The 26,957-nt window shown below is 43.5% G+C and overlaps 1 protein-coding gene across 4 annotated transcripts in view; it reads left to right on the top strand.

Moving 5' to 3' along the window:
* Nucleotides 1-4,067: 4,067 nt before the first annotated feature.
* The window catches only part of UHRF1 (ubiquitin like with PHD and ring finger domains 1), a 36,717-nt gene continuing 13,827 nt past the window's right edge, over nt 4,068-26,957 (top strand). The window contains exons 1-6 of one of the 4 annotated variants that reach the window (XM_034422705.3): nt 4,068-4,507; nt 16,868-17,034; nt 21,683-21,946; nt 24,586-24,761; nt 25,709-25,924; nt 26,842-26,951. In XM_034422705.3, coding sequence (XP_034278596.1) covers nt 16,882-17,034; nt 21,683-21,946; nt 24,586-24,761; nt 25,709-25,924; nt 26,842-26,951 — 919 coding nt within the window. In that variant the 5' untranslated portion in view covers nt 4,068-4,507; nt 16,868-16,881. Of the gene's footprint in view, nt 4,508-4,694; nt 4,902-15,593; nt 15,994-16,867; nt 17,035-21,682; nt 21,947-24,585; nt 24,762-25,708; nt 25,925-26,841; nt 26,952-26,957 lie in introns of those variants that run through there. The other 3 variants (XM_034422707.3, XM_034422706.2, XM_087895669.1) reach the window with 3 other exon arrangements.

Genomic DNA, 26,957 nt, shown 5'->3' on the forward strand with positions numbered 1-26,957 from the left:
GTGATGCAGTGAAATTGGCTGCTGGACAGTTAAGAGGCAGTCTAGGTGGCAAGGAAATCCCTAAATATTTGTGGAGATGGTCTCTTCCAGGAAGACCACTTTAGCCTTAGGCTCTGCCAATGGGGTGAGTCGAGCATCACAGTTCTAGAATGTCCTCCTGCTGGAGATCCACCAGCAGAATGTCCCAGCGCTCAGATGCGCCTCCTTTCTTGAAACATGGATTCATTTTTAACTACCAGACCATGTTTACTTGGGAAAAAAAAAAACTATGGAGGAACAAACCCTCCTTTGGTTGTTAGGTCTTGGAAAGGAGACCACTGAGAGGTTCTAGACTGGGAAGACTTGGAAGTTGGGAAGATCACGTGAAGGGTTAGGACCACTTTATAATGCCTTGGTAAGATCACACTTTGAATATTGCATCTCGTTTTGGTCACCATAATGTATAAAAGATGTTGAAACTCTAGAAAGAGGGCAGAGAAGAGCAGCAAAGATGATTAGGGGACTGGAGGCTAAAATTTATAGAGAACGGTTGCAGGAACTGGGTATGTCTAGTTTGATGAAAAGAAGGACTGGGGTGACATGATAGCCGTCTTCCAATATCTCAGGGGCTGCCACAAAGAAGAGGGAGTCAAGCTTGAAGATCTCCAAGATCCCTTCCAACTCTGTTATTCTATTCTATTCTATTCTATTCTATTCTATTCTATTCTATTCTATTCTATTCTATTCTATTCTATTCCATTCCATGTATTCTATTCTATTCTATTCTATTCTATTCTATTCTATTCTATTCTATTCTATTCCATTCCATTCCATTCCATTCCATTCCATGTATTCTCTTCTCTTCTCTTCTCTTCTCTTCTCTTCTCTTCTTTCTCTTCTCTTCTCTTCTCTTCTCTTCTCTTCTCTTCTCTTCTCTTCCCTTCCCTTCCCTTCCCTTCCCTTCCATTCCATTCCATGTATTCTATTCTATTCTATTCTATTCTATTCTATTCTATTCTATTCTATTCTATTCTATTCTATTCTATTCTATTCTATTCTATTCTTCTTGCAGGACAAGAAGCAACGGGTGGAAACTAATCAAGGAGAGAAGCAATTTAGAACTAAGGAGACATTTCCTGACAGTTAGAACAATTAATCATTGGAATGGATTGCTCCATCAGTGGAGGTTTCTAAGAAAAGGTTGCGTAGAAAGTCAGCACCCACCCTCCCTCCTAGAGAATAAAATATTTTTGGGGATATTAAAAAGGCAGGATAAAATATTTCCCTTAAAGGAGAAATGAGGGGGAAAAAATCTTAAGGGAGGCAAAAACCAGCCAGCACCAGTCTCCCTGCCCCCCCCCTCCCGAAACAGAAACTGAGGAGGCCAGTTTTTAGAAATGCAGATTTGGTAATCCATTCAGAAAGACTGGGCCAGACAGAAACTCCAGATAAGCAATTAGGTTGACCAAATTAACTCAGACAAACAACTTGCTATTGTTGTTAGTTGTGAATCCGTGTCCGACCCATCGCAACCCCATGGATAATGTTCTCCAAGTCTTCCTGTCCTCTACCATCCTCTGGAGTCCATTTAAGCTCACGCCTACTGCTTCAGTGTCTCCATCCAGCCACCTCATTCTCTGCCGTCCCCTTCTTCTTTTGCCCTCCATCGTTCCCAGCATTCGGCTCTTCTCCAGGGAGTCCTTCCTTCTCATTAGGTGGCCAAAGTATTTGAGTTTCCTCTTCAGGATCTGGCCTTCTAAAGAGCAGTCAGGGTTGATCTCCTCTAGGGCTGACCGGTTTGATCGCCTTGCAGTCCAAGGGACTCGCAGGAGTCTTCTCCAGCACCAGAGTTCAAAGGCCTCAATTCTTTGGCGCTCGGCCTTCCTTATGGTCCAACTTTCACAGCCATCCATTGCAACTGGGAAAACCATCGCCTTGACTATATGCACTTTTGTTGGCAGGGTGATGCTTTTTAGTATGCTGGACAAACACCTAGGATTTGCATTTGCCCTTCTGCTTATAGAGCCAGCCGTGACCCCATAGGAATATGACAACAGCCATTAAAATATTAGAGGACATGTTCTTGCACAGGAACAGGAAGCTCAAATACAAAGCCAAAAGAAGGATTAAAAACCCACCCACTCTCACCTCCATTTTGTCATCTGTCCCAGAACCACAAACACTGGTGGTTCTAGTTCATCAATAAACCAACTTTCTTTCCAACCAGCCTCCATTTTAGTTCTCCCAGTTTAGAACTGAACCAGATGGATTTTCCTTCCAACAATTGGACAGTCACTTGTCTGGAATGGTACAGGGTTTCCTGCCTGAGCAAGGGGTTGGACTAGAAGACCTCCAAGGTCCCTTCCAACTCTGATATTTTGTTATTCTGTTATTTTATTTATTATTTCCACATATTTATAACCTACCCCAAATCCAAAGGACTCCAGTCACGATGTCAAGGAAAAAATAAAACAAAACACCATTATACTGAAATCCTAGTCAGAATCAAACCCAAACATTAGCCGGGTCTAAAAAAGCATGGATTTTTTAAAAAAAATTAGCATCTGTACTTGTATGTTTTTATGGTTCAGATCTTTGCTTGTTCAGGCAACACCCTTCCCTGGTGACTAATTTAATCGGTTACCAAATTAACTCCCATTTTCTGTATTTGGACAATACCCCTAATTCAGTGTTTCTCAACTCCCAGAATTCCCCAGCCATCTTTCCAACAGGTTGGATTTCTGAAACAAAAAGACCAACTAAAGTTTCTTTTTAACACTAACCCAATTTAGCATATAGGTAGTCCTCAACTACAATTTGTTTAGTGACCACTCAAAGTTACATTGGCACTGGAAAGAGAGGCTTATGACCAGTGGTGAAATCCAAATTTTTTTACTACCGGTTCTGTGGGCGTCGCTTGGTGGACGTGGTGTGGCTTGGTGGGCATGGCAGGAGAAGGATACTGCAAAATCCCCATTCCCTCCCCACTCCTGGGGGAAGGATATTGCAAAATCTCCTTTCCTACCCCACTCTGGGGCCAGCCAGAGGTGGTATTTGCCGGTTCTCTGAACTACTCAAAATTTCCACTACCGGTTCTCCAGAACCTGTCAGAACCTGCTGGATTTCACCCCTGCTTATGACCGTTTTTCTCCCTTGTGACTGTTCCAGAATCCCCATCCAAATTCAGATGCTTGGCAACTGACTCATATTTATGACGGTTGCAATGTCCCAGGGTCACGTAATCCCTTTTTGCGACCTTCTGACAAACAAAGTCAATGCGGGAGCCCGATTCGCTGAACAAGCATGTTCTTAACAACGGCAGTGATTCAGTTAACAACTGTAGCAGGAAAGGTTGTAAAATGGAACAAAACTCCCTTAACAACTGTCTCGCTTCGCAATAAATTTTTGGCCCCATTGTTATCGTAGGTCAAGGACTTCCTGTATTGTGTGAATGCAGATTTTTTTTTTTTAACCTGACTTGGTTGAGCATAATGTCTGAATATAGCCAAGAGGTTCTACGGATGAAATCCTGGTTCTTAAAATAAATTATAACACTTCCAGCAATGTGAAAAGTCAATTTTTTTTTTTTTTGCAACCTGGCATCCTCAGGTGTGTGAGATGGCAAATTCTCCAATTCCCAGACTGGCCATTGTGGATTATGGGGCCTCATGTCCAAGATGCTTGGGAAAAGGTGGCCTAACCATGCTTTAACTTTAATTGTTCATGAAAGAGTAATTGTTAGTTAATTTTTAACGGCCTCTCTAGACAAAGGAGAAGCCGATGCCCAGGGATATATATGCTTGGCAATGACAGTGCTAAGACTTCCAGCTTTCCAAAGTGGCCAGAACAAGAGTGCCTCTGAGCATACGAGTTGATACCCCAGGAAATGAGAAGGATATATATATATTTTTCAGAATGGAAAGACAAAGCGAGAAACGGACTGTGCAAACATTTCAACCCAATCCCCAAGATTACAAACTCAAAAAATAAATAAAATAAATAAATAAATATTTTTTTTAAAAAAATCAGCACTTTCGCGCCTGCGCAGTTAGGCGCGACCCTCAGGAACGCGGGAGGGAGACCAGGTCGGTGAAGGCTTTCCCTCCTCAAGCCACGCCCCTTTACTCAGATTCCCGCCACCGCCGACCAATCAGGAGGCTCCGATCGGCGCCGGGCGAATTTCCCCGCCAAACTCCAAAGCCGGGAGTTGTAAAAAAAAAAAAGAGCGAGAGAAAAAGCAGATTTTTCTTCTTTTTTTTTGGCGCGGCTGCCGCGTTCCCTGCTCCTTTCCAGCTCCGTTGCATAGAAATCACGGGCTCTTTTCTCGTGCAAAAAAAAAAAAAAATAATATTAAAATTAAAAATAAAAATCTCTTGGGCCCTTTGAAGTTTGCCTTTGCTAAGATTGGAACCGACCGATATTGCAAGTTTTTGCTCTTTTTATTTTTGCAAAAAAAAGGCGCCAAACTTTGGATCTGGCGAGAAGAGGATCTGGGGGAAGAGGAGTAAGAAAGATCCGTTTGGGCACAGTGAGTATTTTCTAAAAGTCCTTCCAGGCTGCAAAGAAACCCAAAAGGCTTGCGGGATGAGATTTGACTTTAATCCCGGGTGTTTGCACGTGGGAATGGGGAATCTGGGTTCCTGCTGGTGGGATAGCCCCCCCCCCGTTTGCCCTTAGTCGTGCAGATGCCAAAATTAAAAAAAAAAAAAAACTGCAAGATCTGGGGTACTTCTTGACCTGCGTGTTGTCGAACTGCCAGGGTTGGCTGGTTGGGTGTGCAAAATTACTACTCCTAAGTAAACAAGAGTGCAGGTCCTGATTAGGAAGGTGTAGATGCAGCCTTAACATTGCCTCCTCAACTTGTGCAAATCAAAGGAATCTCTACTCACGAGTAAATCCCGTTGCAATCAGTGGATTCCCAGGTAAGCGTCTCTCTCTAAAATGTAAGTTATTTGGAGCGTTTCAAACTTAATGATAAGTTTTCTTTGCTAAAACATTTGCAACTCCCCAAACTGGAGATTTTGTAAGTAGGGTATTAGACCAGGTCATTCAAGGGCTCTGTATATCTATTTTATTTTATTTTATTTTATTTTATTTTATTTTATTTTATTTTATTTTATTTTATTTTATTATTTTATTATTTTATTTTATTTTATTTTACTATTTTATTTTATTTTTTATTTTATTTTATTTTATTTTATTATTTTATTTTTATTTTATTATTTGTTTTATTTTTTATTTTTTTAATTTTATTTATTTTATTTATTTTATTTTGTTATTTTTTATATTTTATATTATTTTTTATTTTATGTTATATATTACATATTATTTTCTTTTTTTTTCTTTTCTTTTTTATTTATTTTACATTTTCCATTTTTATTTTGAATTATTTATTCTGTTTATTTTAGTTTATTTTATTTCATTATTTGATTATTTCATTTTATTTTATTTTTTCCATTCAATTTTTATTGCCGCCCAATTCAACCGTGGGACTCTGGGTGGCGTACGATTCTAAAACGGCCACGCAATTAAAACCGTCGAAAAGACAAGAAAATGATTTCAAAAAAAAAAAAGAAAGAAAGAAAACCATCCACAAAATAAATAAGGATAAACAGCAGCCGGGATGGATGACTGTATACCCAAAATAAAATCCCAGTGGCTCCCTTGATATTTCTCCCGAGGAGAAGAAGTAAAACCGAAGTTTTACGCAAACCGGCTGGAGAAGAACAAATGAAACTTGGCAGGCCACGCCACGGTCTGCCCTGGATTTTTGTGGTGTAAAAAGGAAACAGCCGCTGGAGGCGTAGCTGTTCCCGTCCCTCTGCGTCATGTTCATCTGGCAATTATGGCCGCCACAAAGAGAATCAACGTGGGTGCAGCTGGCTTAGAGCCATCCCGGGAAATCTGCAGGAGACGGGAGATTGAAGGGGCCAGGAACGACGGAGTTGACGTCAGATAGCGTCATATTACTTTGAAAGACCTGGAGGGGGATCTTAGAGGTCATCCAGGCTGACCTCCGCTCCCCTGCTCAAGGTACGATCCGCTCAGGCCATCTGACGGATGACTGGTGCAACCTTTTAAGGGAAGCAATGCATTTAATAACGTCACGTGGCAGGCTGTTTCATAGGCTGACAGCCCATAGACGGATAGTCCTTGATTTACGACCACAATGGAGCCCAAAATATCCAACTAAGACAGTTGCTAAGTGAGTCTTGCCCCATTTTACGACCTTGCTTGCCCCGGTTGCTAAGCAATTCACTGCAGTTCACTTAACAACGTGGTTGTTAAGTGAATCCGGCTTCCCTCTTGACTTGGCTTGTCAGAAGGTCGCAAAAGGGAATCAAGTGATCCCGGGATACGACAACCATCCTACATACCAGTTGCCGAGCGTCCAGATTTTGAGCATGTGACCACAGGAAGTGTTGCGTGCAAGGATCATAGTGTGAACACTGATCAAGTCAGAATTGAAGACTGCTATACAGGCAGTCCTCGACTTAAAACAGTTCATTTAGCGGCCCTTCAAAGTTTACAACGGCACTGAAAAAAAGTGATTTATGACCGTTTCCCACACTTAACGACCGTTGCAGCATCCCCATAGACACGTGATGAAAATTCAAATGCTTGACAACTGATTCATACGTATGACGGTTGCCGTGTCTCGGGATCACATGATCAGTTTTTGTGATCTTCTAACCAATGGGCAAGCCAGATTCACTTCACAGCCATGTTATTAAAACTTAACAAATGTAACAACGCACTTAACAACGGTGGCGAGAAAAGTCGTAAAATGGGGGCACAACGCACACCTGTCTCACTTAGCGACATACATTTGGGGGCTCGATTGCGGTCATAACTCGAGGACTACCTGTATCTCATTACCTCTTCTAAAGCATAAATTATGTTCTGTTCTAGATAACTTTCATCATCTTTGGAGCCTCCTCTGAACTTACTGAGAAATGTATGGTTTGATGGTGGACCCCTTTTGGGTTAAGTACAGATAGTCCTTGATTTACAGTAATTCACTTAGTGACGGTTTGAAATTAAAGCGATGCTGAAAATGTGACTTATGATCGGTTTTCACCCTTGGGACTGTTGCAGCATCCCCATGGTCATACGATCAAAATTCGGATACTCGGCACAAGTGGCTCATATTTATGACGGTCGCAGTGTCCTGGGGTCACGTGATCCCCTTTTGCGACCTGTCAAGCAGTCAATGGGGGAGTCAGATTCACTTAACAACCACGTTACTAACTTCAAAACTGCAGTGATTCACTGAACAACTGTGGCAAGGAAGGTCATAGAATGGGGCAAAACTCACTTAGCAACTGTCTTGCTTAGGAACAGAAATGTTGGGCTCAATTGTGGTCGTAGGTTGAGGACTACCTGTCTGTGGGCAGTCAGCCTACAGAACAGCCTGCCACGTGACGTTATTAAATGCATGCTTCCCTAAAAATTGCACCAAGTCCCCCGTCAGATTTTCCAAATGGATCGTACCCAGAGCAGGGGAGAGGGGGTCAGTCTGGATGACCTCTAAGACCCAACCCCTCCCAAGTCTTTCAAAGCAATATTACGATACCGGACGTGAACTCCCATCATTCCTCGCCAAGGCCTACAGCAGTGCCTTCCGCCGTGCCCTTAAAACTTTCTTTTTTCAGCAAGCCGGGTTGGCCTAACACTTTTAAAAATGTTTTTAATGATTTTGTCATTGCTTTTAATTATGGGGCCAAATATATATATCTATCTTTTTAACTGTATTTTAATGTTTGCAGTTTATGTTTTTACTTTGGCTGTACACCACCCTAAGTCCTCAGGGAGAAGGGCGGTATATAAATTTGATATAAAATAAAAATAAAACATTGGTAGCTTGAAGATGGGTGGAATTCAACTCCCAGAATCCCCCAGCCAGCGTTGCTGGCTGGGGGATTCTGGGAGTTGAAGTCCACCCATCTTCAAGCTTCCAAAGTTGAGAAACACTGGCCTAGAGGATGGCCCCTTCAATCTCCCGTCTCCTGCAGATTTCCCGGGACGGCTGTAAGCCGGCTGCACCCACGTTGATTCTCTTTGCGGCGGCCATAATTGCCAGATGAACATGACTGCAGCGGGACGGGACAGCTACGCCTCTGGCGGCTGTTTCCTTTTTACGCCACGAAAATCTACAGATCTACTTGGCTTTGCGTGCCGAACAGACTTGGTGGCCTTAATTGTTCCTACCCATTCTATGTCTCGTGAATAAGCGGAGCCAAAACATTTAGACTTAGGCTATGATTATGAATCTACTTAACGGGTGTTTACTATTAGCGTATGTGCTATGAAAATGATTCAAAAGTGCTCGGGGGGATGCATGAATCTTAACAACAACTGTTGCTGTTTCACTAAAGTCGGCTGCGTCTTTTTGGTTGCCTTTGTGTGAGCCTGGGAGAAAAACTAAAAAGACGGCTACTTTAATAAATTGTCTTATTAAAGCAGCTGCTGGTTACTTTGATTTTAAAAGCAGCCGCCTCTTTTTTTTTTCAAGCTTGCCTGTAGCAAAAGGGCTCTGAATCCTTTTCCAAGTATGCGTCAAAATAACATTTAGACTTACATACTGCTTCAGGATGCTTTCCAGCCCTCTCTAAGCGGTTTATAGAGTCAGTCTATGGCCCCAAACAATCTGGGGCCTCCTTTTACCTACCTCAGAAGGATGGAAGGCTGAGTCAACCTTGAGCCTGGTGAGACTCAAACTCTTGGTAGTGAGCAGAGTCAGCCTGCAATACTGCATTGTAACAACTGTGCCACTACTCCTTCCTTCCTTCCTTCCTTCCTTCCTTCCTTCCTTCCTTCCTTCCTTCCTTCCTTCCTTCCTTCCTTCCTCCCTTCCTCCCTCCCTCCCTCCTTCCTTCCTCCCTTCCCTTCCTCCCTCCCTCCCTGAATTTTCCAACCAGGGGAAAGAATTTTCCAACTGGAATGTGCATCTGTGTATGTATGTATGTATGTATGTATGTATGTATGTATGTATTTATTTATTTATTTATTTATTTATTTATTTATTTATTTTTGAATTTGTATACCACCCTTCTCCCTAAGGACTCAGGGCGGTGTACAGCCACATAAAAACATAGAATACAAATATTAAAATACCATTAAAAGATATATATAAATTTGGCCCCATAATTAAAAACTAACAAACCAACATTTAAAAAGTGTTAGGCCAGCCCGGCTTGCTGGAAAAAGGAAGTTTTAAGGGCACGGTGGAAGGCACCGAGGTCTTGGATTCTCCTTATCTCAGGGGGCAGCTGATTCCAGAGGGTAGGTGCCCCCACAGAGAACGCCCTCCCCCTGGGGGTCACCAGCCTACATTGTTTGGCTGATGGCACCCCGAGGAGGCACTTACCTGAGTTTGACACTTACAGAATCTGCTGCAGCTTTGATCTCAATAAGGCAAGACAATTGTTGACTTTTTCTTCTCTCTCAAGAAGGGGGGGAAAAAAAAGTGGTATCTATTGCGCTGACTGAGGTCTGGAGTTCAGTTCCGTTGTCAACGGCTGCTCCGAGTTCTGATTTATATTTACACCTAGAAATAGCTGTTCCACCCTTCTAAAAAATACACATTCATTGGACAGGCATGCAAGTTTTCCCCAAAGGAAAACTAAACTAAACAATAGGAAAAACAACTTTCAGAGTGTTTAGAAACTCCAATAAAGGTTGAAATGTAAATATATATATATATATATATATATATATATATATATATATATATCAGCCTGCTGTAGACAACAGATCTTCAGGCTGGTTTTTCTCAAACGTGGCAAGTAAGACATGTGGACTTCTCCCAGAATTTGGGCAGACATTCCAAATTCATTTGCCTTCTTATAAAAGCAATCTTCAACATAACTTTATAACAGAGGTGGAAGGGACCTTGGAGGTCTTCTAGTCCAACCCCCATTGTTCATGCAGGAGACCCTGTACCATTTCAGATAAATGGCTGTCCAATCTCTTCTTAAAAACCTCCAGGGATGGAGCCCCCACAACTTCTGGAGGCAAGGTGTTCCACTGGTTAATTGTTCTCACCGCCAGGAATTTTCTCCTTAGATCTAGGTTGCTTCTCTCCTTGATTAGTTTCCGACCATTGCTTCTTGTCCTGCCTTCAGGGGCTTTGGAGAATAGGCTGACCCCACTCTTCTTCGTGGCAGCCCTTCAAATATTGGAAGACTGCTATCATGTCCTCTTCTTTGTTGAACTTGATATACTTGTTTATGTTTTATTTGATTTGTAAACCGCCCTACTCCCGAAGGACTCAGGGTGGTGAACAGCCACAAGATAAAAACACATTAGTACAAAAATTAAAACAGAATAAAACCAAATTAAATAATTTGGCTGAAGACCGATTTAAAACACTCCAATAAATTAAAACCAATTTAAAATTTGTATTTTAAAAGGAAAAAAGGGAAAAATTAGGCCAGGCCAGCCTGATAGAATAAAAAAGTTTTAAGAGCGCGGCAGAAGGTGCGTAGATCCGGGATCCTCCGTATCTCCGGGGGGAGCTCATTCCAGATAAGTGCCCCCACAGAGAAGGGTCTCCCTCTGGGGGCCGCCAGTCGACATTGTTTGGCCGACGGAGCCCCTCTCTATGGGAGCGTACCGGCCGATGGGAGGCTACTGGTGGCAGCAGGCAGTCTCGTAGATAACCAGGTCCTAAGCCATGGAGTACTCTAAAGGTGGTAACCAAAACCTTGAAGCGCACCCGGAAGACCACCGGGAACCAGTGCAGCTCGCGCAGGAGGGGTGTTACATGGGAACGCCATGTCGCTCCCATTACCACCCGCGCGGCCGCACTCTGCGCCAGTTGGAGCCTCCGGGTGCTCCTCAAGGGGAGCCCCATGTAGAGAGCGTTGCAGTAGTCCAGGCGGGAAGTGACAAGGGCATGAGTGACCGTGCGTAACGAGTCCCGATCCAGAAAGGGACGCAATTTAGTTCCTTCAATCATTCGTCATAACAGTTTAGCCTCCAGTCCCCTAACCATTTTTGTTGCGCTCTTCTCTGCACTCTTTCCAGAGTCTTTCTGTTGATGCAGCCTAAGGATTGTGTTGGCTTTTTTGGCAGCTGCAGCACATTGCTGGCTCATGTTTAAGGGATTGTCCACTAAGACTCCCAAGACCCCTCTCGCAGTTACTCCTATTGAGCCACCTATCCCAGGGGTCGGCAACCTTAAACACTCAAAGAGCCACAAAAGTCCTAACAGAAAGCCCCTGTTCAATTCTGGAGCCGACTGGAAGTCCGGTTCCCCCACCATAGAGTTTCCTCCTAGCACGGCATCCTTTTTCCTCTGCTGAACAGAAGTCCGGTTCCCCTACCATAGAGTTTCCTCCTAGTGCGACATCCTTTTTCCTCTGCTGAACGGAAGTCCGGTTCCCCCACAATAGAGTTTCCTCCTAGCGCGGCATCCATTTTCCTCTATCTGTCCTAACCAAAAGCCCTATCAATTGTGGAGCCGACCAGCAACAGGGAGCCGCAGCAGAGGGATGAAAGAGCCACATGCGGCTCCAGAGCTGCAGGTTGCTGACCCCTGACTTATCCTATACCTATGCATTTGGTTTTTTTTCTTGCCTAAGTGTAAAACTTTCCTTTTCTCACCACTGAATTGCCTTTTGTTGGAAAGGGCCCCGGGTTGAAGTCTATTTAAAGATCCTTCTGGATCTTTTTTTTTTTTAATTTGATTTATATGCCGCCCTTCTCCGGAGACTCAGGGCGGTTTACAATGCGTTAAGCAATAGCCTTCATCCTTTTGTATATTTATACAAAGTCAGCTTATTGCCCCCACAAACTGGGTCCTCAATTTACCTACCTTAGAAAGGATGGAAGGCTGAGTCAACCTTGAGCCTTGGCGAGATTCGAACCTGCAGTAATTGCAGGCAGCTGGTCTTAATAACCTTAATCTTGAGCCGATCTTCTAATTCTAATCATCTTCTGTTGGCTGTTAGCTAGATGCCTTGCATGATGCTGGACCGAAGGCAGTGATGTAATACAGAATGGTAAAATAGCAATCATGTGTGTCCATGTGCACATAAGGTGCAATTTTAGAAGATTCCTTCATTCATTCCACTGACCCAGGTAGCTTAACGAGAACAGCAGCACATTTTTGAAATGGATAAGATCCTTTGGGTTAGGAAATCAGTGGTTCCTGAGCATGATTAGAGCTTGGTCTTCTAACTCTTAATCACAAGTTTGAAAGCCCATTTCCTGTTTGGGCAGAGAATCTGCCTGACCTTCTCTTAGCTGGGAAGCTAAGCAGGATTGGACTTGGTTCAGACATGGAGGGGCAAAATTTGAAAAAGGTGGCCAGAGGGATGTGCGTGCATCAGACAATCATTTGGAGGGACCATTTTTGGCCCTTACACACTTCTAACCACTCTGAAAATCTGCATTGCTTTCATGAAATACAGGTAATCCTCGACTTATGACCACAATGGCGCCCAAACTTTCTGTTGCTAAGTGAGACAAGTGAGTTTTGCCCCATTTTACAACTTTTTCTTGCCGTAGTTCAAATGAATCACTGCAGTTGTTAAGTTAGTAACAGGGTTGTTAAGTGAATCTGGTTAGCCCATTGGCTCTACCTGTCAGAAGGTATCACGTGATCCCAAGACACTGCGACCGTCATAAATATGAACCAGTGGCCAAGCGTCTGAATTTTGTTCATTTAACCATGGGGATGCTGCAGCGGTCGTAAGTACGAAAACCGGTCATGTCACTATTTTTTTTTAATGCTGTTGCAACTTCGAATGGTCACTAAATGAACTGTTTTAACTCGAGGACTATCTGTAGTAGGATAACTTAAATAAATTATGGATGTAAGAGGATCTAAGTCACATGCTTAAGGTCCCCTAACTAATTTTCACCATGTATGCGGCTTAAAAGATAATGACAGATACTGTCAGAAAACAACATGGATGTGACACCAGGGTGAATAATTTGACAGCGAATGCTAACCTTTTATCCATGTTTAGTACAGATAGTCCTCCACTTACAACAGTTCATTTAGTGACTGTTCAAAGTTAGAACAGCACTGAAAAAAGTGACTTGTGACCATTTTTCAATTTACGACTATTGCAGCATCCCCATGGACACGCGATCCAAATTAGGATGCTTGAAAAACGGGCTCATATTTATGACGATTGCAGTGTCCTGGAGTCACCTGATCCCCTTTTGTGATCTTCCGACAAGCAAAGTCAAGGAGGAAACCGGATTCACTTAACAACCGGCTTACTAATTCAACAACTTCACTTAGCGAGCGTGGCGAGAATAGTCATAAAACGGGGCAAAATTTGCTTAACAAATTTCTCACTTAACAGCATAAATTTGGGTTCCAAGGTGGTCGTAGGTTGAGGACTACCTGTACTTGAAAAGGAGACCGCCAGGTACAGGTAGACCTCAACAATCATTCATTTAGTGGCCATTTGCAATTATAACGGCGCCGAAAAAAGTGATTTAAGACTTTTTCACACTTGTGACCGTTGCAGCATCCCTATGATCAAAATTCAGATGCTTGGCAACTGACTCATATTTATGACGGTCGCAGTGTCCCGGGCTCACGTGATCCCCTTTTGCGACCATCTGACAAGCAAAATCAACGGGGAAGCCAGATTCGCTTAACAATCGTGTGAGCAACTTAACAGCAGTGATTCACTTAACAACTGTGGCAAGAAAGCTCGTAAAAATGGGGCAAAACTCACTGAACAAACGTCTCGCTTAGCAATGGAAATTGGGGGCTCAATTGTGGTCGTAAGATGAGGACTATCTTTAATTTAATTTATTAATCAGAATTAATAAAATATTTGGACCTCTGCTGGCTGGGGAATTATAAGAATTGAAGTCCACACATCTTAATTTTCCGGATGCTGGGAAATACCACTTTAATGTTTTCATGGATGCTTAAAGCCGACAGCCCTGAGTTGCAACCTCTGTGTTATTTTGTGGTGACCTCACCCTTCCTGTGGCATAGCTGCCCTTCGAGCACAGGGCTCGCCGGGCAGCTCTGCCACAAAATCCGGTGCCATCGTTGTTTGTTGCGTTTTCGAAATACCAGCGAACGCCTGCATGTTGTGTCTTTCAGTTTGGGAATAAAAGCGATTGTGAGCAGATTGGAGGCCCGAAGGACAGGGAAAGAAATGGAGTTTCGCTTGGTATTTTCCCGCGCGGTGGATTTTCCCGCGTGGTGGATCACAAAAGGGATCCCCAAACAGGATCAAGCAAGTAGGAGATCAGGATTGGACGGGCGGGAGACATTCCTAACCGGTGACGAATTGGTGGAAGGTGGGTGGGACAGGGTTATAGGAAGAAAGACTGGGCGACAGAGAAAAAAAAAAAAGCAAAATATTCAATGAGGCTGTTCGCTGTAAGATACAGTAAAGAGATTTTCTCCAGCCGATTTTGCCATTTACGAGTTGCCACGTGTTTTCGCCAGGTCTCCAGCGATGCTCGCAATTCCATGCTCTGAAGAAACATAAATAAATTACAAATAAATCAATTAGGATGCAAATACATTTCGTTGCCTCTACACCCATTTTTCATTTGCATTTCTTTGTCTTTATAACTCAAGACTTCCATTTAGCTTTGAGGCTGTGCTATGCAATCTTTTCGGAAAGATTTTTTTAAAAAAATCTGGTTTTTCCAACAGGTATCGGACCAGGATGATTTTAAGAACTTTAGGATATTTTTGGTGGTTTTCAAAGGTGGGATGCTTTCCCTCTTTTTGTCTGTCTATCCTTTTCTGGTGGAACTTTTAAAATCTTTTCCACACGTTCTGAATCCAGCAATCTCATATACTGCATCAATAATTATAATAATGCACAGGTTTCATTGATAGAATGAATCTGGTCTTCCCACGGCTTCTGGCAGTCTTGTCTAAATGACCTGCTGTGCATTATAGGTATTATTATAGGTCCAATTACACTTGGCCAATAAAGAATTCTATTACAGGTATTGTAACCAAGAGGCAGATTCCTGCTGCAGTAAATTGGCAAGCATTAAAGATGCCACAAGATTGTTGCTACAACCAGTTAGGAAATATTTTGGAGTTAAGCTTCAAATGAGTTGCAAAAATTTACTCTTTGCATGTGATGATTATTTTGCAAGTGTTTTTCCTCTCAGGCTATAATGCAACCTATTTGCAAAGAAATTGAATCCACAGATGCTTTTTTGTTTTTTTGGAAAATAAGTTGCATGGGAAATCATGGTCCATTAATTCAATTAATCGAATTATTTTTTAACTAAGCCCTATCCCATAGCCATTGAACAAATAAAATAAATAAATAAATAACATTAGGGTTTTGCAACGGATAGGGTTTTAATTTTGGCTGGGCAAATTGCCTTGCTGCCTTCTGCTGCAACCCAACCGAAAACCGCGTCTCCTTTTCGAAATAACGCGCAAAATTGTTGCAAGGGACGGAAGGGAAGCTCAAAAATGCAGCCTGTCCCTTTAAATTCATCGGCTTCCCCCCCCTTCCCTTCCCTCAAGCGCCTTTCTCTCGGCTTCGTTTTTTTTTTTTTTAGCCAACATCTCGCGAGACTTCCCTTTCCCAATCCTCGCAGCCCGGCGGTTTTTTTTCAATTTGTGGCGCGCGCCTTGAACTCCGCGAGGAGGAACAGGCAAGTCGTCGGATGGGGGCGAGGAGCGCAGCCGAACCTGCTGGCGGTGGAAGGCGGGCGCTTGGAGCCTTTCCTGAAGGAAAGCGGCTTATGGGCGTCCGCCCTTTGGGGGCGCGCGGCCAATCGGTGGACGAGGAGCGGGGAAGGGGGCGGAGCGCAAGAAAAAAAAAAAGCAAGGCGGGGAAATAAAAAAAAACAGCCAGGCGGTTCGGTTGAGCGGTCGCGCTGTGGGGTCGTCGAGCGGCTCCGAGGGGGCAACGGCCGGCGAGGTACGGAAGGCGAGCCCCCTCGAACGGGCCGCTTTGGGGGCGAGGAACGGGAGGGCCGAACCGGAGAAGGAGGGTTGAGAGCGCCGGAGCAGACGGCTTCATTGAGGGAACCTTTTTTTTGTGGGTCCGTGAAGTGGGGCGAGCTGGAATTGGGGGTTCCGTGGGGGGGGGAGGCGTCCCAGCCACCTATAGGTATAGGGGGGGCTGGTCAGTTTAGGGGCTTCTAGGAATGGGGAAAACTTGGGGGTGCTCGTGGGGGGGGAACTTTGGGGAGGGGGATCCTGGAGGGGGTGAAGAGAACGCTTGGGGGGGGCTTTGGGGAGGGGAAAATAAGGCCATGGTTGCCATAGGAACCTTGTTTTTAATTGGGGGGGAAAGATGGTTGTGTAACCTTCATATTCGTCATCTGGATAACTTTTTCTAAGAAACGGGCTATTTGGAAACCACATGCCAGCGCTAGTACCGTAATAATTGCTATTTTTTTGGATGGGAATTACTGCAATTTAACTTTTTAGTTTTTATTTCGTCCAAATTTAGGTTCAGACCAGGCCAGTCTACCTTCAGGGGGTATATCTGTTTCATCCGGTTTATCCAAGCTGGCTGGTCATCATGGGATAAATTATTCCCCCACCCCCACCCCCAAACAAACAAAAAGTATTGGCAATAAATGCATCAGGGATTTTATTTCAGCCAGATGAAACGAGTGGCGTCTGTGAAATGAATGGCATCCTGTTAAAATCAGGGGGGCGAACTGGGTGGGAAGAGGGGAGTAATTACAGAGGGAGGGTGAGGGGGCGTCTCGTATATGGAGGGCGATGCTGGATTTGCACAATGGATGCAAAATGGGACCGAGCGTTGCGCAAACATGGACGTGCTTTAAGGTTGAATGAGGGGGGGCTTGCGAGGGGTGGGCACGTGTTTGGGAGCAAAATTGGGGTTGATGGAAAGGCACGGTCTCCCTTCTCCCCTTCCTTCACGTGCTTGTGATTATTCCACAGGGACAACCGCCACAATGTGGATCCAAGTGCGCACCATGGATGGGAAAGAGACACATCGGGTGGACTCTCTTTCCAAGCTGACGAAAGTGGAAGAGCTCCGTCAGCGGATCCATGAAGTTTTCAGGGTGCTACCTGACAGACAGAGGCTTTTCTATCGAGGCAAACAGGTACGTTGCTTGTAGCTTTCGTTCTTCTCGCCACTCAGCTTTCAAATCCTGTTGAGATATGAGCGTTGGTTGGGAATTGGCGCTTTGGCACTTCACTCCTTACCACGTGTGGCAGATTCCTTTGCATAGTTTTGTTGTAGGAGTCCTTCAACTCCCCCTTCTGGATTTCTGTTGTGGAGCTCCAAAGCACCTGAAGGCAGGACAAGAAGGAACAACAGATGGAAACTAATCAAGGAAAGAGCTAACCTAAAATTAGGGAGAAACTTCCTGACAGAACAATTAACCAGTGGAACAACTTGCCTCCAGAAGTTCTGAATGCTGCAACACAGAGGGGGTTTTTAAGAAGAGATTGGGCAATCATGGTATAGGGTTTCCTGCTTGAGCGCTGGGGTGGGTGGGTGGGGGTGGACTAGAAGATCTCCAAGGCCCCTTCTGATTCTTGTCTAGGGAGATTCGCATTCATCCAGGTCATAGATGTCGCAAAGATGCTTTTTTTTCAAGAGGCCACTGGACTTTCTGTTTTTTTTTTCCTTTTGAAGACGTTCTGCTTCTCATCCAAATAGATTCTTCAACTCTGAGTGGATGGTGGGAAATGGAAGGATTTATACTCTTTGAAGACTGCTGGTCTTTTGCATTATTTTAGAGGGTCGTTGAGGCCACTTGGAGGTTTACCCTGTGGTCAGGGTCACCTGTGTAGTGCAAATGGATGTGAAGCCTTCTTGGAACTGTTGAAAGGACTGTTGTAGACTGGAGATAGATGATGTCGTATCCTCCCACCCCCCTGTTGTGAGAGGGCTGTTCAATTTTGACATAGATGGCCACTTTGACCCCTCTTTCCAACTCTGTTACTCTGAGAAATCAGGACAATGCCTAATTCAGATTTCAAGAGTATCTTTAAAAAGTGTTTGTACTTTTAAAGTTAGGAGGAAAAGCATGTGTGCGTGTATAACAGTGATCTTAAGGTTGATCCAGCTGGATCAGTATCAGAAATAGTTGCTGTGAACAGTGTTCTCTCCATGCTACTGAAGTCTGTTGCATCCCTCAAACTCTTTTCTTAATACAGGCAGACTGCTTATTGACCTCTTGTTCAGTGACCATTCGAAGCTGTGATGGTATTGAATGAGTGATACTTAGATCTAGGCTGTAGATTGCATCCCCCTGCAGTCACTCCATCACGATTTGGGTGCTTTACAACCCACTTCTACTTAGGATGGTTGTAGTGTCCCTGGATCATGCGATCCATGTTCGCAGCTTTCCCACAAGCAAAGTTAATGGGGAAGCTGGCAGGGAAGTTTGCAAGTCACTCTAATGAGTATCCCCCCTCCCCCCACGTTCTTGAGCTCACGCCCACCAGATCATCCAGCATGTGCTCCTGCCCTGCTGTACCACCCCCTCTAATCTTCCTGCGCCAGGCCTCCCAAGCCCTCCCCCTACTCCTGAGTGGCGTGCCTCCCCCATCCTCCTGGGAATCTGCCACTTCCCCCTTAAAAATCTGCAAGGGTTGGGGTTATGACAGCATCCAGGATTGTTGGCTTATCTTCATTAAGCAATGTGGATTTGTAATGTTGTGCTTTACAACTGCATGGCTTAGTAATGGCAATCCTGGTCCTGCCATCGTAAGCTATGGATTGCTTATAGTGAGCGTACAAATGGATTGAAACTGCTACTTACACAGTGGTAAAATGGCTTTTCTCAAGTAATGGCTCAATGAATATTAGCGGAGATGGAGAATTCTAGCTCTTTGGTTGAATTTTTCTGAATGTGTTTGGTATGGGTCTCTTAGGTAAATGGCTTTTTTGAACTGGTTAAAAGCTTCCTAAGGAGGCTTGTTATTAATTTGGTTTTTAAAAAATAAAATACTTGCACTGCCCTCTAGTGATAATGTTCTCACAGTGTTTTGATGGTAAATAAAAAGATAGCCATGTCCCTATATCATTCAGTTTCCTTAAGATGATTGGGTGGTGGGTTTTTTTTTTTTGCCATTTTCTTTTTTTAGGGGGGAATGTTTTTTCCAGCTTTCCATTTTAGCCGGCAATCTTGGAATTTTCTAATAGTTTCCCTGGCGTTTCTTAGCTTCTGAACCCAAAAAAAGTTGTGTCTTCTTTTTTACTTGCTTCTTGGCATCGCTTCCCTGACTACTAGCTTGGCATTAAAAAGTGCTGTATTCCTGCTCTGGTTCTATTAGCAATAAATCTTGTTTTGAGTTCTTTGAAGTCCCTTCAAAGAGTTAATCTACTTAATTCCCCAATTTAACTGTACAATAGCAGGATCATTTTGCATTAACTGAATCTAGTAAGGAAGGTAGAGATTTTTTCAGTCTGTTTGTGTGTGTGAGCTCTTACTTTCCATTCCATTTTAGGAAAATATGAAATTAGAGCCAGTCTGTTTTAGTGGCAAAGATATTAGGCTAGACCCTGGGCAGTTGTGAGTTCTCCTGTGTTGGGCACAAAGCCAGCTGGGTGACCTTGGACCAGACACTTTCACTCTGCCCCAAGAAGGAGGCAGTGGCAAACCCCTTTTGAAAAACCATGCCAAGAAAACTACAGAGTCTTGTTCAGGCAGTCCCATGAGAATCGGACACGGAAGAAAAAAATGAAACAGTTGCAGTGAATGCAGAAATAATGATATATAGGAAACAAAAATGCAAACTAATCCTGGTGTCTTTGGCAGAACTTGGTTTGTTTAGACTTGTCTTTTACAAAGTGCAGAGAAGAATATTCGTTCTTGTGAAACAGTTTACACTTTGTGTTGAGCTACCTTGCCTTTGGATTCTGTGCAACTCGTCAGCTCTGTCTTGGTGGCTGCTGGCTTCCTGTTGTCCTTAGCCAGGACTCCTAGGGCTGGTTTTGATGCAGCCGAATGGCTCCTATTTGCTTAATGATTATTGTTTCTTATTAACAGGATAAAGATATCAGTTTTTACCATCTATGTACCATTAGTATACAGATAGTCCTCGACTTACAACAGTTCGCTTAGTGAACGTTCAAAGAACAATGGCATTGAAAAAAGTGAATTATGACCATTTTTCAGTTATGACATTTCCAGCATCCCCATGATCATGTGATCAAAATTCAGATGCTTAGAAGCTGACTCACATTTATGACTGTTGCAACTTTCTGACAAGCAAAGTCAATGGGGAAGCCAGATTCACTGAGCAACCAGAATGCTAACCTATCAACTGCAGTGATTCCCTTAACAACTGAGGCAAGAAAGGTCATAAAATGGGGCCAAACTCACTTAACAAATGTCTCACTTAACACCATAAATTTTGGGCTCAATTGTGGTTGTAAGTTGAGGATTACCTGTAGACAATTTTTAGCTGTTGGGTCATTGTTTTAGAGATATTTCCTTATTAGTTTCCTTCATGCTTTCATCAATGGCTGAGCTTTTACTGTACTTCCCTGGAAAAGTTCTTTTAAAAAAAAGATCAACGAGATATTCCAGGATGGATTTGCCTTGGAAATATCTCCTGATGAACTGTTTAGGAAAGTTGAGCATCAGGACCACAGGAGTTATTTTGTCACATTTTGTATAAAGTCACAAAATGTTCTATGATAGGTCTATATAATTAAATAGTTTATCAAATTTCACAAATTTCCATCCCATGGGAATCATGGGTCCAAGATTTTGGATACATTCTGTAAATTAGCCCATTTGAGATATCTCGATTCAAAAATTATTGCCTTATAATGCACCGTTTCGTCCAGTTAAACAAGAGTTTTAGAGATAGATAGATAACAAGCTTTGCAAACAATAGGGTTTGTTTGTCTTGCCGCACAAATAAATTTTGAGAAACACTTTAACCCACAAACTATGCAGCCATTCCTCTAGCGTCGTTTGCTCTGCAGATATTCTCATAATGCTATCATAATGCCTTACCACAAATATGACTTCATTGCCCCAAATTCACAACTAATAATGCTATATAAGAGATTATTAGATTGGATTGGGAAATCAGGAAATGCTGTCATTAGGCAGATTTCATCTATGCAAATAGTAGAAATAGGCATATTTTTTTAATTTTTAATTTTATCAGCTGCCCAACTCCAACTGACTCAAAAGTGCTCCATGCACGGAACAGTCTATTTTTGAGTGGTGAGGCCCTAACCTAATCAAAGTTGAATCAGAGCTCTTTTGATCAGGGCCAAAGAAGTTTAGGAGGGAGAACCTGGGGAACACCCCCCCTCCCCCAATATTGACAGCTGTGAGGATGCAGGCGAGGAAAGAGGGTGGGAAGATTTTAGGAACTGGAAAAGAAAGAATGAATATAAAAAATAGAATCATAGATCTGGAAGGGATTTTGGAGGTCTTCTAGTCAAAACCCCTGCTCAAGGCAGGAGACCTTATACCATCCTGGTCAAATGTTTGTCCAGTCTATTCTTGAAAACCTCCGGTGATGGAGCACCCACGTCTCCTGGAAGCAAGCTTTCCATTGATTAATATTGGTTATTCCTCTTTTGGAAATCTAGGTCACTATTTTGCTATAGTTGATGGCTCTCCAAGGTTTCAAGTGGGTATTTCCTATGTGGCGTGCTTGGTCCTTCAGTTTGAAACTTTCCACCTGCAAAGGACATGTGAACTCCGTATCTTAACATTTCTGTTAACCGTTGTTTGCCTTTTGTGACTGTGATCTTCTCTCAACCTACAGATGGAAGATGGCCACTCCCTCTTTGATTACAGCGTGAATTTGAACGACATCGTCCAGTTGTTAGTGAGACAAAGCCCCACTCTCTTGCCCCTGGTGAACAAGGAGAAAGACTCTGAACTTTCGGACACGGACTCTGGCTGCTGTTCAGGCCAAAGTGAATCGGACAAAAGCTCCAATAATGGGGAAGGGGCCGTGGAGATGGAGGCCCAGTGCAGTACTGCCGTTGGGACTGACTTGGTGGACCCCGGCTTTGGATTCTATAAGGTGCGACTGCTTTAGATGGAAGGTTGAGATGCAGAGACCTTTTGAAGCAGAAGAGCCTCTATTCTTTAGTTCCGGGGGAACTGCACAGAGAATTAGCATGTCTGTATAATACATTAAAGGGACGTGGTGGCTCAGTGGCTAAGACGCTGAGCTTGTCGATCGAAAGGTCAGCGGTTCGAGTCCCTAGCGCCGTGAACGGGGTGAGCTCCCGTTCCTTGTCCCAGCTTCTGCCAACCTAGCAGTTCGAAAGCACGTAAAAAATGCAAGTAGAAAAATGGGGACCACCTTTGGTGTGAAGGGAATAGTGTTCCGTGCGCCTTTGGCATTGAGTCATGCCGGCCACATGACCACGGAGACGTCTTCGGACAGCGCTGGCTCTTCGGCTTTGAAAAGGAGATGAGCACCGCCCCCTAGAGTCTGGAACGGCTAGCACATATGTGCGAGGGGAACCTTTACCTTTATCTTATAATGCATTAAGACAGGATTAATCTTAGTCATTGTAGAGATTCTGACAATGAATGCCTCCCTGGTGGTTAAGCAAGCCACGGCCAGCCATAGTTTGGCAACTTCTCTTTCATTTGTCTGAAATCCTGGTAAACTTAGCAATACAGGAACATCTAATACAGGTAGTCCTTGACTTCACAGTGACCCTTTGAAGTTACAACGGCACTGAAAGTGATCAAAATTAGCAGTTGGATCATATTTATGATGATTGCAGTGTCCCAGGATCATATGATAACCTTTTATGACTTTCTTAGCTGGCTTCCAACAAAATGAGTGGGGAAAGCCGGATTTCCTTAACAACCACACAATTCACTTAATAACTTCTGTGATATGCTTAACAACTTTGGCAAGAAAGGTTTGTAAAACGGGGCAAAACTCACTTAACCACCGTCTTGCTTAGAAGTGAAAATTTTTGGCTCAATTGTGGTCCCAAGTCAAGGATTATCTGTACTTCCTGGTTGTCCACCATGAGGGATGCTGAGGGGTGAAGCAACCTGCTTTCCTTCACTAATGTGTCCCCTGGAGCTTTGGAGGTCACCTTAAGAAGGAGAGTCGGCCATTCTACTCCCTGGCCTGGCTGCAGCCCACATGGCTCTGTCCTGGAATCCGGTGCCATCTTGGGAGCAGTTACAACTGATTGTAGCCTCTCTAAAATGGTTGCCTGCTCCCAGGATGGAGCCACATGGCCTCCACTGTGTAGGGAGGTTGCATAATGCAACAGCTGTTTCCAGAAGGTGATGTATAATACCCAGGAGATAAGGGACCAAACATTTGGTGAGGTGGAGTCGGGGATGGGAAGCAGAGCGTGGGACTCAATGGGATGGGAAACAGGCTTGAGTTCTGAGAATATCTAGTGGTGTGGGAAAGGCCTACCTGGATCCATGGGGTCTGAAATGGTGAATAGGGTCTCATGCTTGAGCAGGGAATTGGACTGGAAGACCTCCAAGGTCCCTTCCATTTCTGTTATCCTATTAAATAACTCAAGGCACCCTCGGATGGAGGAGGCCCACAACAGGACACAAGCGAACTGTGGTGTTGCTGCAGTGCAGATCTATACTAGGCCCCCCTAGACCCTCCCCCACACCCCATGCTCTGCTTAATGGCTACATCAGGGAGAACAAAGATGAGCATCTTTAAACAAGGCGATCACTGTGCTACTTGCTTAATGACCGTCATGACATGGGATCTTAATGGGTAGGCTCCATTATGGTCATGGGTTCAGCACAAGTAAAGCAAGCGGGTCCTGATCAAAGAGAGATGCTAAATTCTTACCCCAATCTTTTTCTTAAAAAAATAAAATAAAAACTCTTTTGTGCACTAATTGGAATGGGGAACTGGAAGGTTATCTTGTCCATTTTAACTGTAAATGATCAGTCTGAATAAACTGATCCATGTTTGGATACGTCAAATCCAAGGACAGCATAGCTTACTTAAAACAGTAATTTTAAGACTGGAAAGTGAAAATGGATGCAAATGCAGAGCAGAAAACTTTGGGTATAATTTCCGAAATCAGCACTTTAGAAACCGTCATCAAATATTTAGCAGTCAACCCTGTGCAGTAATAAAAGGTTTCCATGATTACTGGTACCTAGAAGAAAGATAAGAGGCTAAATTTGGGGGGGGGGGTTTCAGACCCTGAAAATAGAGGTAGACTAATATACAGGCAGTCCTCGACTTAAAACAGTTCATTTAGTGGCTGTTCAAAGTTACAACATCACTGAAAACAGTGACTTATGACCATTTACAATCGTTGTTCCATCCCCATGGTCACATGATCAAAATTCAGATGCTTGGCAATTGGTTTATACTTACGACGGTTGCAGGGTAACTTGGGGTCATGTGATCCCCTTTTGTGACCTGACAAGCAAAGTCAATGGGGAAGCCAGATTTACAAAACAACCATGTTATTAATTTAACAACTGCAGTGATTCACTTAACAAATGTTGTAAAATGGGGCAAAACTCACTTAACAAATTTCTCACTTAACATACATTTGGGGCTCAATTGTGGTCGTAAGTTGAGGACTACCTGGATATAAAAGCTGTACTCACATGAAAGTGGGATTTTTGAAGACTTGACTTTCATATTGTTAGCTGATTAAAAAACAATGTTTTGCTTTGGGGCTTCTGGTTTAGATTAACGAGTTGGTAGACGCTCGCGACACGAGCATGGGAGCCTGGTTCGAAGCGCAAGTTGTGAAAGTGACTCGGAAAGGGAACTCGGCGAGCAAGGCGAACGAAAGTGACGAAGAGTCCAATTTGGAAGAAGCCGTTCCCGATGAGGACATTACGTATCACGTGAAATATGAAGAGTGAGTATTTTGGGATATATTTATTTTTTCCTAGCGTCTCTCGAGTGGCAGCATTTATTCAGAAGGCAGGTTTACTTTTGAAAATGGTGTGGATGTTGCAGAAATTATTTGGATCTAAATTCATCCAGGCTCCCAGTTGTGTCTGTTCACCATTGGCATTAAAAAAAATCTCCATTGGTCAATTTCAAAAGGTGGCTTGACTTGGAATAGCTTATATCCTGCAACAGTATCTTCAACAAACCTCCACATCTGCCTATCCCAGGTCCTTAGGAAAAATGCCACATTCAGTTTGAACGTCTGACTGATTGTAATGAACCGTAACATAGGTAGTCCTTGACTTACAAACAGTTCATTTAATGACCATTCAAAGTTACAACAGCACAGAAAAAATGATTTATGACTGTTGCAGCATCCCCATGGTCATGTGATCAAAATTGGCAACTGACTCATATTTATGACCATCTCAGCATCCTGGGGTCAAGTGCCATCCTTCCGAGGTAGGTAAAATGAGGACCCGGATTGTGGGAGCAATAAGGTGACTTTGTATAAAAAAAGAACACCGCTTAGAGATGCCCCTGAAAGCCCTACTAAGCAGGTATATACAAAAGTATGAAGGCTATTGCTTAACGCATTGTAAGCTGCCCTGAGTCTCCGGAAAAGGGCGGCATATAAATCGAACCAATAAATAAAATAGTAAAATAAATCTCCTTTTGCAACCTTCTGACAAGCAAAATTCATGGGGAAGCCAGATTCACTTAACAGCCGTCTTACTAACTTAACAGCTGCAGTGATTCACTTCACAATGGTGGCAAGAACAGTCCTAAAAAGGGGCCAAATTCACTTCCCAATCGAAAATTTGGCCTCAGTTGTGTTCGTAAGTCGAGGACTACTTGTACTTGTCTGGGAAAGGTGCAGTGGCTTATTTTATTTCCTTCTCCCTGATAAAGCTATCCAGAGAACGGTGTCATCCAGTTGAGTTCCAGAAATGTCCGTGCTCGTGCCAGGACAGTTTTAAAATGGGAAGAGATAGAAATCGGAGATGTCGTCATGTTGAATTATAATCCCGATGATCCAAAAGAGAGGGGCTTCTGGTACGACGCGGAGATCCTCCAGAAGCGGGAAACAAGGACTTACAAAGAATTATACGCCAAGATTGTTCTTGGGTAAGTGAGCTTGCTTGGAAGCTCTTCCAAACAAACTTATTTTGTGGTTCATCCAACTTTTGGAGTCTAGGATAATGTAACCCGGATATGTTTCCTTTCCTTTTATTCATTTTTATTGCTTTTAAAATAATGAGAAAAGGGGGGGAAATGCAAAGATAATTTTGATAGAAATATACCCATTACACTCCCTCCATCTAGATTATTGTGCTCCTCGAGATAAGATCTACCCCCCCCCCCCCCGCTCCCTTGGACTTTCAAAAAAGCCTGAAAACCTGGCTCTGCCAATTGGCCTGGGGTCCCAATTGGAATCTGTCATTCTGGAGGTGGTTTTAGTACAGTTGTCCCCAACCTTTATAACTTGGCAGCCCGGGAGGGGGAAGAGGGGAACTGGCCCACTGCTCACGTAAGTCAAGTTGCACTCACACATGCTCTGGGCAGCTGCTCGCATGGCCTGGTTCTGAACAGGCTACAGCCCAGTAGTGGGCCACGGCCTGGGGGTTGGGGACCCCTAGTTTAATAGACTGAGAAGATCCCACATCCACCTTGTTCATATATTTTACCCAGTTTTTTGTCCTTCAATCTTTTTAATATTTATGTTGCTGTTTTTATGATATTGTAAGCCGCTTAGAATCACTCAACAATGAAATGGGCTATAAATAAATACATGCATCCGTGTATACCTACCTACCTACCTACTTACCTACATACATACATTCATACATTATCAAAGGGGAAACAGAAGCAGTCCAGAAATGTTCTCACTCAGAAGTCAAAAGGAAGGACTGCCGTGTATATCCAAAGTAGGAGCATTAATATGGCGTTAATATTTGCAGGATTGGTAGGAAGGAATTCTGCTGGGAGAAGCCACCATTGTTGCTGCCTCTCTTGCTCAGCTTGTTCTAATCCCTGTTTTGCAGTGATGGTGGAGATATCTTGACTGATTGCCGAATTGCTCTGGTGGACGAGATTTACAAGATCGAAGAACCAGGCTGTGCTGTTCCTTTGACGGCAGAAAGTCCCCAAAAAAGTGAGT

This window comes from Pantherophis guttatus, chromosome 1, assembly GCF_059756535.1.
Source record: "Pantherophis guttatus breed Tessera chromosome 1, ASM5975653v1, whole genome shotgun sequence".
Lineage (NCBI taxonomy): Eukaryota > Metazoa > Chordata > Lepidosauria > Squamata > Colubridae > Pantherophis > Pantherophis guttatus.